General features: G+C 37.5%; 3 protein-coding genes across 8 annotated transcripts in view; 1 reads left to right on the top strand and 2 right to left on the bottom strand.

The window, feature by feature from the left end:
• Positions 1-6,155: 6,155 nt before the first annotated feature.
• Positions 6,156-7,017, top strand: LOC115767292. The gene is made up of 2 exons (XM_030711524.1): positions 6,156-6,224; positions 6,294-7,017. The coding sequence occupies exons 1-2, from the start codon at positions 6,177-6,179 to the stop codon at positions 6,870-6,872; spliced, it is 627 nt and encodes a 208-aa protein (XP_030567384.1). The 5' UTR covers positions 6,156-6,176; the 3' UTR covers positions 6,873-7,017.
• A 3,064-nt stretch (positions 7,018-10,081) lies between these two features.
• On the bottom strand, positions 10,082-10,838 carry LOC115767291. Its single transcript, XM_030711523.1, has 2 exons — positions 10,743-10,838; positions 10,082-10,676 (listed from the first exon to the last, which is right to left on the bottom strand). Exons 1-2 carry the CDS (start codon positions 10,803-10,805, stop codon positions 10,125-10,127), a joined length of 615 nt encoding a protein of 204 aa, XP_030567383.1. The 5' UTR covers positions 10,806-10,838; the 3' UTR covers positions 10,082-10,124.
• Positions 10,839-12,029: 1,191 nt separating this feature from the next.
• Positions 12,030-16,527, bottom strand: part of LOC115767271 (uncharacterized protein DDB_G0283357) — a 40,061-nt gene continuing 35,563 nt past the window's right edge. For 2 of the 6 annotated variants that reach the window (XM_030711498.1, XM_030711497.1), the window contains 5 exons: positions 14,986-15,514; positions 14,086-14,425; positions 12,933-13,181; positions 12,646-12,842; positions 12,031-12,558 (listed from right to left, as the gene is read on the bottom strand). In XM_030711498.1, coding sequence (XP_030567358.1) covers positions 12,177-12,558; positions 12,646-12,842; positions 12,933-13,181; positions 14,086-14,425; positions 14,986-15,514 — 1,697 coding nt within the window. In that variant the 3' untranslated portion in view covers positions 12,031-12,176. Of the gene's footprint in view, positions 12,559-12,645; positions 12,855-12,932; positions 13,182-14,085; positions 14,426-14,522; positions 14,555-14,985; positions 15,515-16,527 lie in introns of those variants that run through there. The other 4 variants (XM_030711496.1, XM_030711499.1, XM_030711500.1 and 1 more) reach the window with 4 other exon arrangements.

A 16,527-nucleotide genomic window follows, 5' to 3' on the forward strand; every position in this document is an offset into this window, starting at 1 on the left:
TGCATAAAATTGTTTGTGTCTATATCAGATAATGGCAAAATGCATAGCTGCATACTAAACTAAAAACAAAATGAATTCAAAATATAATTAATTTTAAATTTAAGCAAAGTGCAAAAATACAATTACAATTCTCAACACAATAAGGCGTTGCTTCAGCAATTAAGTGACAATTTATTTATGCAAAACTCAAAAAAGTTAGATGCACTCATAAATACACACGACACACACACACACACACACCACACACACACACACAATCAGTTCACAGACTGTTGCGTGTTTTCAAAAAATATTGTTTTAAATTCTTTGGCAAACAAAATTAAAAGATGATTAAATTGTGATATATAAATTTAATTATACTAATCCCTACAACAAAAACACACACACACACACACAAACAACTGAAAACTTGATTCATTTATTGGACTTGAACAAAACGCAAAATGGGCCACGCGGCGTATAATTGATATATTGATATTAGCCAAGGCATTTGCTGTACATACAAATACCAGAAATAAACACAACAACTACAACAACAAATACAGCAACAACAACAACAACAACAGCAACAACAACAACCACAACAACAACAAAAATACAACTACAAGAAAAGCTTACATATTCGCGTATAGATTATATAGAAGCACATACCTATACGTATATTACAATATATATATATATAGAGTTTTTTTTTTGGAAATTTAAATCTAGTTAAGTAAATGAATAAACAAAAAAAATATGATATGTTGAAAAACTGTTGTAAATTGCATATTAAGCCAAAAGCAGTGCAGCAGCAGCAGCAGATGCTATGAATAGTTATATGCAGACAGGCATAAAGTATAGTAAATATAATTACCCAATATATGAATATATCTCACACACACGTATACCCACTCACACACACACAAAGCCCCATGCGCACACTCAATTTAAGCTATGCACAACCCAGAAAATGTTCCGTATCTTCAAGTCTTTCGGTTCTCTGGCTATACAACTCTTCTTCTCACATCCTTCCATTCTCTAAATATATATATTTTACACAAATATATATATATATATATATCTCGACGTGTTTCAAATTCAATCAAAGATTTTCACAGAGACTTAAGCGCCCGTCCTCACCCGCCCAACCCTCAGGCTTTATAGAGCCCAACTCTCCTACGATCAAAGCAAAACAACAACAAAAACAAGAACAAGAACAAAAAGAAACTAATACCTATAGATAACCAATATATATATTGTATGTATACATATGAGTATTTATTAAGACTATTCGGGAACTCTAAGCGACTTTATAACACAACTAACTACCACAACAACAACAACAACAAAAAAACAACAGCAACAACTACAGCAACAACTACAACAACAACTTTAACTACAACAGCAACAAGAACAATGAACAACAGGAATAGCAAATTATATACATATATATATAAATATATAGAGAACTATATCTATAAGAAAATATACATAAACATATATATATAAAAAAATATATATATATATTTATATATATACAGCTAAACTATTTTATCAAATAAAAAAAAAAAATGAAACACATTTACATAATAAATATTCAGACAAAACTTATGGATTCAAAGTTAAAACTAATCTAATCGAAAACGTATGTCACATATATATGTATATATAGACATATGCATATATATTAAGCCTAGTTGGGATACATTTTTTCATTAGATCACATTTGAATAGTGCTTTTAACTGTTAAACGTGCTAAAGTCAATTACGTTTCAAAATTTTGCAACCCAATTGGCTTAAGATATTATGAAAACAAAAACATAAACAAAAAAACAACACAAAAACAACACAAAAACAAAACACAACACAAAGAACAAGAACAAGAAGAAAATCTCACTATTGAACATAAGACAACGTAATTAACTAAGCAGTTGAAAACCTTAACTACTCTTAACTATTGTAAACCGTAATCTTAAGCAAATATATACTATGTAATTTAAATTATATACTTCAATTAAAGCCAAGCATGCTGCAAAAACTCACGCTGTCGTTCGGTCTGCTGAGCTCTTGGCTCGAGCATTTTGTTGGGCTACGAACGACAGCGTTTGTTTTTGCCAGTTATTATGTTTTGGATTTCATGCATACATTAAAATACACTATATATACATATATATATACAAACATATATAATATATATATATATATAAATATATATATATATATGTGTGTTTATATATATATATGCCATATATATGCATATGTGTATGGCATTCTAAGTGCGATTTCTCTGTAGGGCAATGTGTGACAGCGCTTTGGGGCATGCAGCTAAATGCCCCGCAGATGTGCGCCCGAAGTCTGCCACAAATTGTGTCGCATCAGATGCCAATGCAACAACATCAACAACAGCAACTACACAAAAATTTATTTAGCAAATGGCATATAAGTGAAATTGGGAAATAATACACAATAACACGTTTGCTAAATAAAGATACACATATACATATATAAACACACACACACACACACATATATATATATATATATATAAATAAATATATATATATATAAAGATCATCTAAGCTTAAGAACAAAACTCAAATAAATTAAGAATTCCAACACATTTATTTTTAATTTTTAATTTTGATTTTGGTTTTAACTTTTTAAAACATAATCAAATTGTAATTGAGAAACTTTCCGCTATGCTATCGCTTAACAATCTGATCAAATATTGAAATTGTAGTTTGGGGATTATTGAGAAGAACAAGTGCAATGTGAACAGTGTTGCCAAGTGGTACAACAAATTGTAGAGCAACGCTCTGTAAGTGGGTTAAATATACACCTGTTCGGAGAACAACCGGGTCCAAGACAAACTAAGGAATATATTTTCGTGTATTTTGTACAAATAACGAAGCAAGTCACATACTTATTTTGACTACATCCAATGCCTTGACAACTCTAAACACACACACACACACACACACACACACACACACACACACAGGTACATACACATATTTACCACAGACCCAGCACGCATATAACCTGATGAATGTTCTACATTTAAGCAAATATATAGATTGTTATGTATGTATGCGTGTAGAAGCGGGCATATATATAACTATATATACATATATGTATATATATATATTTTATATATATATATAATATATATATATATATATACATATACATATATAACTATATAGATGCTAGACACATGCATACATAGCATATTTACAAATATATATATATATATATTTTTTTCTATGCATATAAGGGAATTGTTGAACAAATGGAAAACAACATGAAACGCAAGTCTTATGAAAACCTAGAAACTAAGGCAACTGAAATTGTAAAGGAAGTATCTGCAACAACAACAACAGCAAGAACTATACCATTTATTGGTTTGTGAAGAAGAAGAAAACTTATATACTATATACTATATTCTATATAGCTACATATGTGTGCATACTAACAAACAAATATTGCGTCTAGTTTATACCCAATTATAGCTCTAATTTATTTATTTATGCTTTAAGCAAGAAGAGAAGGGCAGAAGAAGAGGAAGAAACGAACACACAGACACACACACCATCTCACACACACCACCACACACATTCATTGAGAGAATAAATATGGTTTATTTTCAAAATAAAATTCAATATCTTTTTTTAATTCAATTTTGATTTTCTTTAAAATATTTTATACTCTTTTCGTTTTTAAACTTATATTCCATAATCAATTTGATGAATTTCCTTTTATCTTTCAGAATTTATTCTCAGTTTATTTTCAACTTGATTGAAGCCAAAGACAACTGTTTTTGTTTAAAACATATACTATTTACTTTAAAATTAATTGAAATGAATGATTAAAGTATAAACTTACGCAAGTCTGAAAGTATTTCTATCGAAGAGTTCTAAACTGCTTAACTGTAAATTGTATATAACTAAAGAATGTACTTCAACTGAGCGCTATATGCAACACAGACACTCATATATATATATATATATATATATATATCTATATGTGCATATGCTCGACGCATTGTAAGATAATACACAGACATAATATACATATATACTATACACATAATAATGAACTACATATAATATATAATACAAGAAAATATATAATATATATACATATATATATATATATATTACTATATGTTTACACTTATATACTATAAATGGTTAAAATTTTTTGGTAGCTCTTAAGTTAAACATTAAACAGACAAAGGCAAAACGAAAACATCTAAGTACGATATGCACTGCAAGCACTGAGGAATTTGATTCAATTTTACTTAAGATAAACGAAAAGAGAAATTGAAGTAGCATTAAAATTTAAATTTAAATTTAAATTATGGCATTACGATTACAAATTGACAACTAAAAAAAAAGTAAAAATTAATTTTTTGAACGATTTCGAGAACCAACTGAATGAAAGAAAGCGGCTGAAAATGTTAGACCAAAAACAACATCAAATGGCAATGGGCAAGTTGCGAATGAGCCAACATACATGCACACACTTACAGATGTACAGATGTACGGATGTACAGATGTATAGGCTTATAGATGTACAGATGTAAGGATGTATGTATGTTACACAGAACGGATTTGTTATGCAGCACGTGGCTAAGGCCAATTACAAATGTTACTGGCACACACTTTACACACTCACACACACACACACACACACACACACAAAGACACATATACACACACACACTCACACACACACGACACACACACACACGACACACACACACACGACACACTCACGACACACACACACTCAAATATATATACTCCGTATTAAAGTAGTTTCTTGAGCTTCAGCTGCATTCAAGCTGTATTTCTTAGATGTTGCCCGCGCGCGCACACACACACACACACACACACACACACTCGCGTTCTTATCGTATAGTATCTCCGGCACATCATAAGCAAAATAATAAAAAATAAATAAAAAAAAAACACACACACATACACAAAAAAATCAACAGCTAATCAACTACAACTCAAAATTAGCAAGCTTAACTTAATTAAAGTTCAATTTTTTGCCCAGACGCTAGCTACATTTTCAACACAAAATCTTATCGTCTCTTATTCAACAGCAAAGTTAAATATATTAATAAATGAAATATGTATGGAAAATTAATTCACAATATTTGACAGCAAAAAAATATCATCAATAACAAAATGCTATTCAATTAATTTTCGGACACTCTACTATAAATGAAATAAAATTTTTTTTGGTATTTCAAACTCACAGTCAACCGTTTTCTCAATGTGTCTTTTGGGCTGGTTAATAATAATAAGTTAAGAAAGATTCTGTGTGAATGTTATCTGAACTTGGTTTGCATTATATGACGATGTCGGAATGTGAATGAAAAGCAGCTGACTTGTTTTCTGTCTCGCAGTTTCTTTCACAAAATGGGTTTTTGGGATTATCTTAATTTTAAAAATGTTGAATTTCCTTCAGGTTTTTAACTAAGCAAGTTAACTTGATGACCTGATGTTTTGCAAACTATTAATCAAATAGTTACAAAACAAACTGGAGTATTCTCAGCGCTTGATGCACTTTGTCTATATATAGTTGTTATTATTATGAACCACATGCTCAGATAGGTGTTGAACAAGCTAATAATCTAATAATACTATTTAGATGGAGTTTTGGTTGTTCATAAAAAAGTTGCATAGACAGCACAAAGAAGAGAGAACAACGGGCAAAGAGAGAGAGCGGGCTGCAAGAATTTTTTTTTTATTTTAGCTTAAAGTATTTCTAGCTTAAAGTTTTGCATATCCTATATTTAATAATTATAATATATACATACCTTATGGAAAAGTCCATTGATAAGCGCTTAAATTGCGCCGTTTTCGCCAGACTGAGATTCAAAGTCTGGTTATCAGCTCATCAGCTGATATGCGAAGCATGCCCCAATGTAGCCGCTGCTAAGGCCGCAAAGGTACTACCCGCAGGTGCTTGAACTAAGCCCACCTGAGGTTTATGCCAGTATTGGTACAATTGATGGGTAGATAGGTAGGCAGATAGGCGACTCGATAAATGATAAACGACGGAATTGCCTGAGCATTATTAAGTTATTTCTGTTATCGGTAGCCAAGACCATGGCACACTATAAAAAGGCCCGATGCGTGGCACAGTCCAAGGAGATAGCATTTGCAGACCTCAACATGAAGTTCACATTATTTGCCCTGTTCGCAGCCGTCTGCGTGCTCAGTGTAAGTATTTGACCAGGTCTCAAGCGAATGGGTTAGATTGAGGATAAACGATTCGTTTGCTCCAAACAGGTCAATGCTGGCACCTGGCAGCCGTTGATGATGGCGCCGGACACAGGTGTACAATACGAGCCCAGCGATTTCGCTGATATCGATGGGGAGACCTTCGATCCGGAGGTGTTCAGCATCTTCTCGGCCACGTGGTGGGCCATTAAGGCGGCTCTGCGCAGCGTTAAGGGCTTCAACTGCATACTCAAGTGGGTTGTGGGCATCAAGGCCAGCGCTCTGCAGTACAATGCCGATATCATTGCCTGCGGCGTCGATGCCAGCCAGGATGTAACCAATCTGATCAATGCCAACCTGAAAATCATCAGCACCGCCAACAACATCATCAACCTGAAGTCGAACATTTGCGCCAGCGCCGAGGAGCCCGAGGAGCAGAAGATCACCAACAGCTGTGCCGTCAAGACCTTGGCCCAGGTCTTCAGCCTGTACAGGCAGGTGAAGAAATCCATTGCCCTTGCCAAGAAGATACCCCAGACTGGCCCCAATGCCATCTCCTGTGTCACCAATGCAACAAACAACCTGACCAGCTACTACACACAGTTCCCCGCCAACATAAAGGCCTGCTCCAAGCTGACCAGCTCCTAGACAGCCAGCAGTCTGGTCATAACCGTTAACCATATCTTTTTTTTCCACTATATACCCATATGAAGAGTAAATAAAAATGGAAGAGTCAATTGGTTTTGGGCATTTGATAAGGCTTTAAATCGTTTGGCTCTTAACTCAACGATAACAACTGCACAGCTGCAAACACTTAGTTTACTTAAAGAACTGATAAAAAATAATAGAGCTCTTGAGCTGAGAAATGTTCTTGTGAATATCGTAAATCCAGAAGCTTTTTTTCTACAATAGAAATTATTTGAAAACTATTAAATATTCACATAAGTATTACTAGCGGGTGTTGCCCGGCCTTGCCCGGGCACGTGCGTTAATCACCACTATGTCAGTAAGTCAGAGCAAACTGTTTTATGTACATTTAGTTTATATGTACTCAATAATTATTATATGGTTTTTGTTAACTTTAGCTCAATCTACTCTCCACAACATAGTCGCGAATTTGAATACGCAAACTCATTTGCCAGCCCATCCATTATACGATGTCAAATACAATAATACGGACAAAACAGCCTTTTATCAATTCCTATGTCCATACAAATATGTACATGTATTTATGAATACCTATATATGTATACATATATATGTTTCTATGTCCATATGTGTGTATGTATGTATACATATGTATATAGTTTGATATAAAAACGTAGACCTTGTTAACCTTTCGCTGCATTGCAAATGAAATAGAAATGTATTTTGCAATATCTACCTACTATGCAATTCTTATGATGTATGAGTGGATGTATGTATTTCTGTATGTGTACATGAATTATGTGTGGGTGTTTGAAGGCATGTATGTTGTAGTGTAAATATGTTAGTATGTAAAAATTAAAGAATTCAAGCTTGTAAGTATGCTTGTCTGTCTATTCGTTTATTTGTATGTGTGTATGTGTTTATTTATGTATGCAATTAATTTTGTATGTAACACCCCCTGTGCTACGAATGAAAAAACCGTAAGGTTGCTCTCGTATTTCATTTATTTACTAATATTGTAAACAAATTGTGTAGTATTTGTATGCCCTGAACCCATTAAAAATGGGTATAAGGGTATATTGTATTTGTGCAAAATCCAAATGTATGTAACAGGCAGAAGGAAGCTTCTCCGACCCCATAAAGTATATATATTCTTGATCAGCATCAATAGCCGAGTCGATCTAGCCATGTCTGTCCGTCCGTAAGTATGAACTCAAGGATCTCAGAACCTATAAGTGCTAGAGATCTGAAATTTTAGATGTAGGTGCTCTTAGTGCCTGCGCAGATCGAGTTTGCTTCCGATAATCAATAACTTAATCCGTTTCCAAGCAATCGATAAAAATCGATATCGATATCATGTTTTTTGGGCAATTTTGGTAAATAATAAGAGCTAGAGTCACCAAACTTGACATATAGCTTCTAAAATAGAATATATATATGCATTTGATGTTTGAAGAAGAGGGTTCAGGGTATCCCCTAGTCGGCAGCTCTCGACTAGAGCCTCTTACTTGTTTTTTAAGTATATATGTTCCTTATAATTTTGAGATACAGTATGTCAATAAAGTGTTTTTACTAACAAAAAAAAACTAATTTTTTGGGTTTAGTTGAAAATAAATGTACCTAAAAGTAAGAATTTTTTTTCAATTATAATTTATTTCGATTCTATATTTTTCCTAGAACTTAATGGCAAAAAGAATTGTTAAATAACATTACCCAAACATTTTATAAAATTAAAAAACTAAAAACATTCACATTTTATGCTGTCAATAAAGTGTTTTTACAGCTACGGTAAATTGTTTTGCCGTTCTCTTTTGGGTGATCCCGTTAGATTTGGGCCCATGCGTTTTGGCTTCTCTTGTGTCTTCGACTTTTCTTGTCATTTTCTATTGCAATTTATAACGTTTTGCTTTAATTTTATGAAAAATAAAATGCCAGGAAAAAGAACAACTTTTGAAGTCGCTCAGCTGGTGTATTATAACCATCAGATGGGACGTCAAGTCTCGGAACTGGCTGATATGTTTAATTTATCAAAAGCAACGATATACAACAAATTAAACAGAGCCAATAAGGAAGATAGGCTAGAGGCAAAGCCAGTATGTGGTCGACCCTGCAAAATTTCTGACAGAGATAAGCGAAAAATTCTGAGAAAAATTGAGAAAAATCCACAAATTTCGCTTAGGGATATTGCTCAGGAGTTCAAGGAAGAAAGTGGTGTTGATGTGTCACATGAAACTGTCCGAAAATTACTGAATTCCAATGACTACACATCACGAGTTGCCAGGAAAAAACCTCTACTATCGGCGGCGAATATTTTGAAGCGGCTATCGTTCGCTCAAGTCCATGTAAATAGTTCGAACGATTTTTGGAGTAACGTCATATTCTGTGACGAAAGCAAGATGATGCTATTCTACAACGATGGGCCATCCAGAGTCTGGAGAAAGCCACTAACAGCGTTGGAAAACCGCAATATTATTCCAACCGTTAAATTCGGAAAACTATCAGTGATGGTGTGGGGGTGTATTTCGAGCAAGGGTGTAGGAGATTTGACCTTCATTGAGAATACCATGGATGCTAGACAATATCTGAGCATTTTACAGACACATCTCGTCAGTAGTGCACAGAAATTTGGATTCTATGAGGGCAATAAGCCAATTTTTAAATTTTACCAGGACAATGACCCGAAGCATAAAGCTCATATGGTAAGAGTTTGGCTGTTGTACAACTGTGGAAAGGTGTTAGACACTCCACCACAAAGTCCAGATATGAATCCAAAAGAAAATGTGTGGTCATATTTGAAAAAAAAATTCGCAAAGCGGAGTCCAAAATCAAAAACTGATTTAAAAGCTGCTGTACTGGAAGAATGGCAGAAGATTCCAGAAACATACATACAAAACCTTATTGTTTCAATGAAACGGCGATTGCAGGCAGTATGTGACGCTAATGGCAGCCACACAAAGTATTAAAAAAAAATATTCCTGTTTTTTTAACATTGTTATTTAGTAATAAAGTTTCGTGTAAAAACACTTTATTGACAGCATAAAATTTGAATGTTTTTAGTTTTTTAATTCTATAAAATGTTTGGGTAATGTTATTTAACAATTCTTTTTGCCATTAAGTTCTAGGAAAAATATAGAATCGAAATAAATTATAATTGAAAAAAAATTCTCACTTTTAGGTACATTTATTTTCAACTAAACCCAAAAAATTAGTTTTTTTTCGTTAGTAAAAACACTTTATTGACATACTGTACGTTTACATTTCATCGACGCAAGTGTTGATATTGGGCAAGAAATTGTTAAAGCTGATCTTAACATCGTTTGTTGCATCGAGAAAGCAAGAGCTGGTGTCGGAGGGCAGCTTGGCGATCTGCTTCAGGGTGGTGTTGATCTTTCTGGTTAGCCTCATGACAGCCTTGAACAACTGCCAGAAGCACTTCTTGGAGGACATCTGGTTGGAATCGGGCTCATCGGCGGTGCACAGCTTGCTGTTCAGATTGATGATATCGTTGCAGATGGAGATGATGGTCTTGCAGGACTTGACAATGGCAGCCACATCCTTGGGCACGGCTGTGCCGCAGGCATCAATAGCATCCACATAGTTGGTGGCCGCGGACAACACCTCGATGACCTCCTTAATGGTGCAGTTGACGCCGCGCACTGTTTTCAGCACCTTCTTGAGGGCCTTGCGCACCGACCTGATGAAGCCAAACTCCTCCACATCCATATAATCGCCCTCCAGTTCATCAATCAGTGCATCCAAATCTACATCCTCGAAATTGATCGAATCGTCCACCGTTGCCTTGGCCTAAAAGACAGCAGTTTGTATATAGTTACTTTTGTTCCAATTTCCTATCGCTTGATGTTTACTTACATTCGTGCTGATCAGGTAGCTGGCCGAAACGAGCAGCAAAAGGCAGAGTGTAATGGTTCTCATAGTGTTTGGCTATCTGAACTGTGGTTGCAGAATGATCGACTAGACTGACGGCTCTTCATTTTTATAAAGATTGCCCTATCACTTGGCCCTATCACTGTGAAGTGCTCACGCGTGAAGTGGTTCCATTGTTTACCCCGATTTATCTATAGCCATTTGTATACCTATAAATATTTCGTATACTATATACCTGTTTATGCTAACATGAAAGTGTTATTTTTTTTATCAATAAAACATTGCATATACGTACGGGCTAGCCGTCTTAATTAATCACTTAAAGTCTACCAAGATTAATAAATATCAATTGAAAAAAAAATAAAATTTTAAACCGATTCAAAGTGTGCTCTCATTTATCAATAATGGACAATTGACTTTATCATGACTTTAAATGCTTTAAGTGCTTGCAAGCATTTGACTGAGAACGCTTGTAATTATTCCAAATACATCTTTCGTCAAGGTTCCTATGGAAAGCACTAACAGGAACGCTGTCTTTATTTAAAAGGCCCGCTTCGAAAGGAACCAAGAATATTATGGGTAAAATAAGTTTGATTGTAGAATGGTATTTCTCTTTGAACTCGTTCGAGGCCCGACATTTGAAAACAACATAACTCCGCCGTGGATCATGGCGAGAAAATGTCGTTTTAAAGCGACATCTACCCCTTAGACTACCACGAATTTGTCAAAACTCTGATCGATTCTGAAACATGGTATCTCGCCGAAGAAAAGTTTAAGTATCTTTCATATGTATAGTTTTATTTTAATCATATTATTGAGCCATGTATAAAAACAAATAACAATGATATAAAAAAAAAAAAAAATTGAAACTTAAATAAGTAATTATGATTCAAGTCGATAGTTAGATGATATCGTTAATGTATAATAATAATCGATAGTCGAATAATCGAGATTCGCACAACACCAAATTGGAATTTACTGCAAGTTTAAATAATTATGAATATTAATGCAAACCGATTGATTTTTTATAACATAGGAATAACAATAATAAAAAAAAAAAAATTATATCCGTATAATAATTTCTACATAGTACATACACAATATCTCAATCGTATATTCATTCATTTTCTTTCGGTTTTTTTTTTTTTACTTTTTTGGGTCTAAAGCTTGCCTTGGATCTCGAGCTGGTTTGGCGAAACGCTTGCCACTCCTCTGGAGCACGCGGATGCGTTTAACACAATACATATATGGATTACTTAAGATTATAATATGTATATATATGTGTAATTCACTCGCATATCGAAATATTTATCATGTGATTTAATTGCACATTCGTTAAGTTAAATATATTCGTATTAAAGAAAAAAAAAATAAACAAAAAAATGCACTAAAAGAGACTTAAGCGCGGAGACGGCCAACTCAGATCAAGCTCAAGCGACTATTGGTCTTGCGAAGCTGTGCACGCCAGGGAATGATGTTGTCGCTATCATCCTGATCGTCCTCGCCCTGATCCAGTGCATCCTGTTGTTGTTGCTGCTGCTGCTGCTGTTGCTGCAGTGGTGGCTCGCAATCGCCGGCCTTGGCTGCTGTAGAGCCCTCGTTGTGATTCTCCTTGTTGCCCTGTGGATGCGCCTGCTGCTGGAGCAGCTGCAGCTGCTGATAGTGCTGCTCAACGTTGAGGCCGCCGCCAGCGCTGCAGGTGGCCAGATTGATATTATCGATGGACATGGCGCGATTCTTGAGCCGCCAGGTGTCCGCAACGCGATTGTTCTCCTCCACTTTGGGCGTATAGATGGCCGCTCTGCAAAATGGCACAGACAGCGAGCACAGGTCAGAGAGAGGATTCCGCCAGCTGCGCCACCTTATGCCCACACACCCCAGCACTTACTTCAGCTTGTTTTCAGTTTCTTCGCGACGCGCCAGCAAGTCGCGTTTCCATTGGGGTATCTGCGAGAGGCGACGCGACTCCGCCTCCTGGGCCATGCGATCCTCAAAGTCCTTTTTGGCCCGCTCGGCTGCCTTCTTTGCCATCATCTGGCGCTTCCAGTCGGGTATGGCATTGCCGGCCTGATCCTTTTCTGGTATCTGTAAGTAGATCTTTGATACGCATGATAATCCAGTTCGCAGCCCCCATCCCGCAGCCCGCTCAATCGGCACGGCGACCTTGTGACTCACCTGATCAACATAGTTGTTGGCCGTAAACTGTTTGGTTATCTCCATATAATGTTCCGAGTCCATGCGATTGGCCATCTGCTGTTCGACCTTCATTTTCTTAATGCCGGGTATATCCTTCGAGATCTTCAGCTCGGCTATCAGATCCGTCTTCAGATATGTGTCCGAGCTGGTCGTCAAACACTGCATGCTCAGACTGCGTGCCGGCATCTGGTAGGGCTTCGGCACCTTCTGTGTGTCCGTGCGTCGCAACTGTGCAGAAATTGAAATGGGATCAGGGATTTGGTTAGTGATCGAATTCCTTGCTAGGGTTCTTGCTGTCGCTTAAACTATTATATCCGATATCTGGGAATATATATATTCTACACAACAGGGTAAATGTTGCCAGTCTTTTATCCGATCCCACAACAGCTTTAAGATTAGGTAATCCGCCTTCGTTCGATATTTGCTTAGTGGAATTTCATTTCGTTAACTATGTATGCTAATCCAAGTGTGTTTTAATTTAGTTAAAACGTTGCGAAAAAAATAATAAAACTTGTATTTGATGATTTTATGTAAGATATAGAAGATATATGAAAAGCAAACCAACTTATTTTTGTACGATTGTATCAGTGACTACATGATTTGGCTATTCGATCGAATCGGTTTTAAAACTTAATACTTGGGCACTAGATAACCGCCTATACATATGAAAAAGTTTATTCTAGCTGACTGAATGACTGACCGACTGACCGTAACAGCTAGAAAGCTGAATGCTTGAATAATTCCACCCGCAAACGTGGAAAATTTGTGGAAAACGAATCCTTAAATCCAATCGGCAACCACTTCGATCAGACTCAAATTAATTTGTAATGATCTTTGTTAAAATTTCATCTAGATATTTGTTAAAGTCCGGGATGTGTGTCACACATTTCACAAAACCCACAAGGTTGAAATCACGGGTCAAAGATGGGCGAATGTTCAAGAAGATTCCGATAGCCAAATGTTTTGAAAAGCTTTTTAACAAATAATACGTGTAGATCCGATTGGTTTCAAGTTTCGAAGATTGAACTCTCATTTAATCGGCTTTAAACTTATTTTGCAAGTTTAAAATATGAAGTAGCCGGGTTATACCCGCTAGTATTTCGCTGGCCATTCTATCTGGGATACAACTCACCTGTACACTGTTCAGATCCTGTATGGAAATTGCGGACAGCGGCTGATGCTGCTTGCGCGTCGCCGTATCCTGGCTGCTGGGCCCAGCTGAGCCGTGCGGCTTCTTGGGCTTCTGTGACTTGCTGGTCGCATCGCCAGCCATGGCCGACAGCATCATTGGCATTGGGGGCGGCATCATATGCGGCAACGGGGGCGGCGGTGGCGGCAACGGCGGCTGCTCGCCCACGCCCAAAGCATGCGAATGATGCTGATGCTGGTGCGGATGCTGGTGCGAATGCTGATGGTGATGATGCTGCTGCTGTGCGATCTGGATTTGCATGTAGTCCTCCGTATCCGTGGAGCTGCAAGGATTGATAAATATTTGATCAAAAGCTGTGTGGGTGTGTCTCAGTCAGCGTGTGAATGTGTTTGTGGCATAAATGTGGGAGTGGGCCGGACCTGCGCCAGGCGTGTCGTGTGCGCAGTATCATCTTTGGATTGCAACTGATCGGAGCGAGGCGAACCAGTTGGCAAAAGTGGCCTGGCATGCAGCACGCATAAAATTTCATGCACTCTTGAGCCGCTGAGGAAGTGTGGCCGACTCGCGACTCGCGAGTGCTGCTGTTAATTGCCCCCATCCCGCAGCCAGCCCCCAGCCATGCCCCAGCCAACGATCGGCGTGAGCATGCGCTGGCATTATCTGCAGCTTAATTAAGGCAACTGTACTTCTGCCACTTTTGGTGGTAATTACTTATGTTGCCGTCGCACGAGATGTGCAGCCAAATTAAAAAAAAAAAAAAAACAACAAAAACAAAAACTAAATAAATAACAGCTATAGCTGCATCTCAACTCTCTGATGTAGCTGGGAGCTAGAGGTAGAGCTGCAGCTAAAGCTGGAGCTGGCACGGCTTTCTTAACTTACCGGGCCGAGGATGGACACGAACGCTTATCGCTTATGCTCTTTAGATACTCCGACGGCTTGATGAGATGCGTGACGCCGTCTTGTGATTTGTTGGGAAAACTGGGCGGCACAAACGGCAGCACCAGCTGCTTGTTGACCAAATTGGGGCCACCAGAGCGCACGCCAACGCCGACGCCGGCGCCCTCCCCGTTATAGCTGCCTCCATACTGCGACTGCTGCAGTTCGTAGTGATCCTCGGCGGATGAACCCACGCCGTAGATGCTGTGCGCATAGACCGACTGTTGCTGCTGGTGATAGTGCGAGGGCTGATAGCTGCTGCTGCTGTTGCTGCCGTTGCGTTGCTTGCTGCCCTCCGCATAGCCATAGATGCTGCCATTGGCATGCTGATAGTGCCCCTCCCCGTTGCCAGCTGTGGCAGCTGCTGCTGCTGCTGCTGCGTCAGCAGAGGCGCCTCCATTACCGTTGCCGCTGCTATTGCCGTTGCCGTTGGCGTTGCCATTGCCATTGAGGAGCTTGGCTTTCTTGTTCGCTGGAATTGAACAAATTTATTTATGAGATTTAAGTCTTGTCTGCGTTAACTACTTATTGTGGGTTAGCAGTTATCCCAGCTCTTTGGTCACGCTAACTTGAGCCACAAGAGCACACACACACGCACACACACAGCACACTCTCAAAACACAACTCATTGCGTATGCAGCCTGTGCGACGCCTTTCACCAAAATTGCAGAATGGCGTTAATGGATTTCGACTACATCTTAACCAAATGCAGAGCTCTAAAATGCAGTTGTTGCCAAACCATCTAGCTTAGGGTGGAGCGAGCCAGATGATTAATGGCCATAAGTGGTTTCAAAGTCGCAGCTTTACAAGGCAAGTCTTGGTATAGAATTGCCAAATTCAACCAAATCAATTCAAGCTTTATCAAGCTTCTAAGTACCGATTCCAACACGGCTTTCCACTTGGTTTTTTTCTAAAACCAAAACAGCTACTCAAATATTTTTAAAAATATAGTTTGGCTTAAAATAAATAACTTTTGAGTAAGACCTAGCGCCAAGAATTCCCAACCATTGCATTATTATAAATATATTAGGTGTATGGAAACTATGTGTAGAACTTAAATTTAGCGCACGGCTAAAGATTATAAAACTCGATATTACATTACTTTTACAAGTCTTAAAATATACGATCAGTCTAGGTTAGAGCTAAGCCCTGGGTTTATGGAAGTGGAAAGCCCTTGCTTTCCACAAACCGAACCAACCTATAGCGAAGTTTATGTCAGTTCATAACAAGTTAAAATATTTTAACAAATTCGTAGTGCGGCAACGCCATTTCCATAAGCTGGCAACCATGCAACTTGTGGTTACTGTGTTGGCTGTGCGACTCATTTAATTATTGGACTAATATTTAACTGACAATTAGCAGTTGCTGTTAACTTATAAACATTGATTGTTGCTGCCAAGTGTGCAAAGCAAGACAATGTGGCAACATTGTTGATGGTAAATATTAACCAACAGACAAACTGTCTGTTAACTCTTGACACAGTGA

Source organism: Drosophila novamexicana, unplaced genomic scaffold (genome assembly GCF_003285875.2).
Source record: "Drosophila novamexicana strain 15010-1031.04,08,12 unplaced genomic scaffold, DnovRS2.1 tig00001361-arrow-arrow-pilon, whole genome shotgun sequence".
In the NCBI taxonomy this organism is placed as follows: Eukaryota; Metazoa; Arthropoda; class Insecta; order Diptera; family Drosophilidae; genus Drosophila; species Drosophila novamexicana.

Bases quoted from the DNA above. Each gene is read 5' to 3' on its own strand.
- LOC115767292 (XM_030711524.1), top strand. From the start codon at position 6,177: ATGAAGTTCACATTATTTGCCCTGTTCGCAGCCGTCTGCGTGCTCAGT. The intron at 6,225-6,293 runs GTAAGTATTTGA...TGCTCCAAACAG, and splicing joins CAGCCGTCTGCGTGCTCAGT to GTCAATGCTGGCACCTGGCA.
- LOC115767291 (XM_030711523.1), bottom strand. From the start codon at position 10,805: ATGAGAACCATTACACTCTGCCTTTTGCTGCTCGTTTCGGCCAGCTAC. The intron at 10,677-10,742 runs GTAAGTAAACAT...GCTGTCTTTTAG, and splicing joins GCTACCTGATCAGCACGAAT to GCCAAGGCAACGGTGGACGA.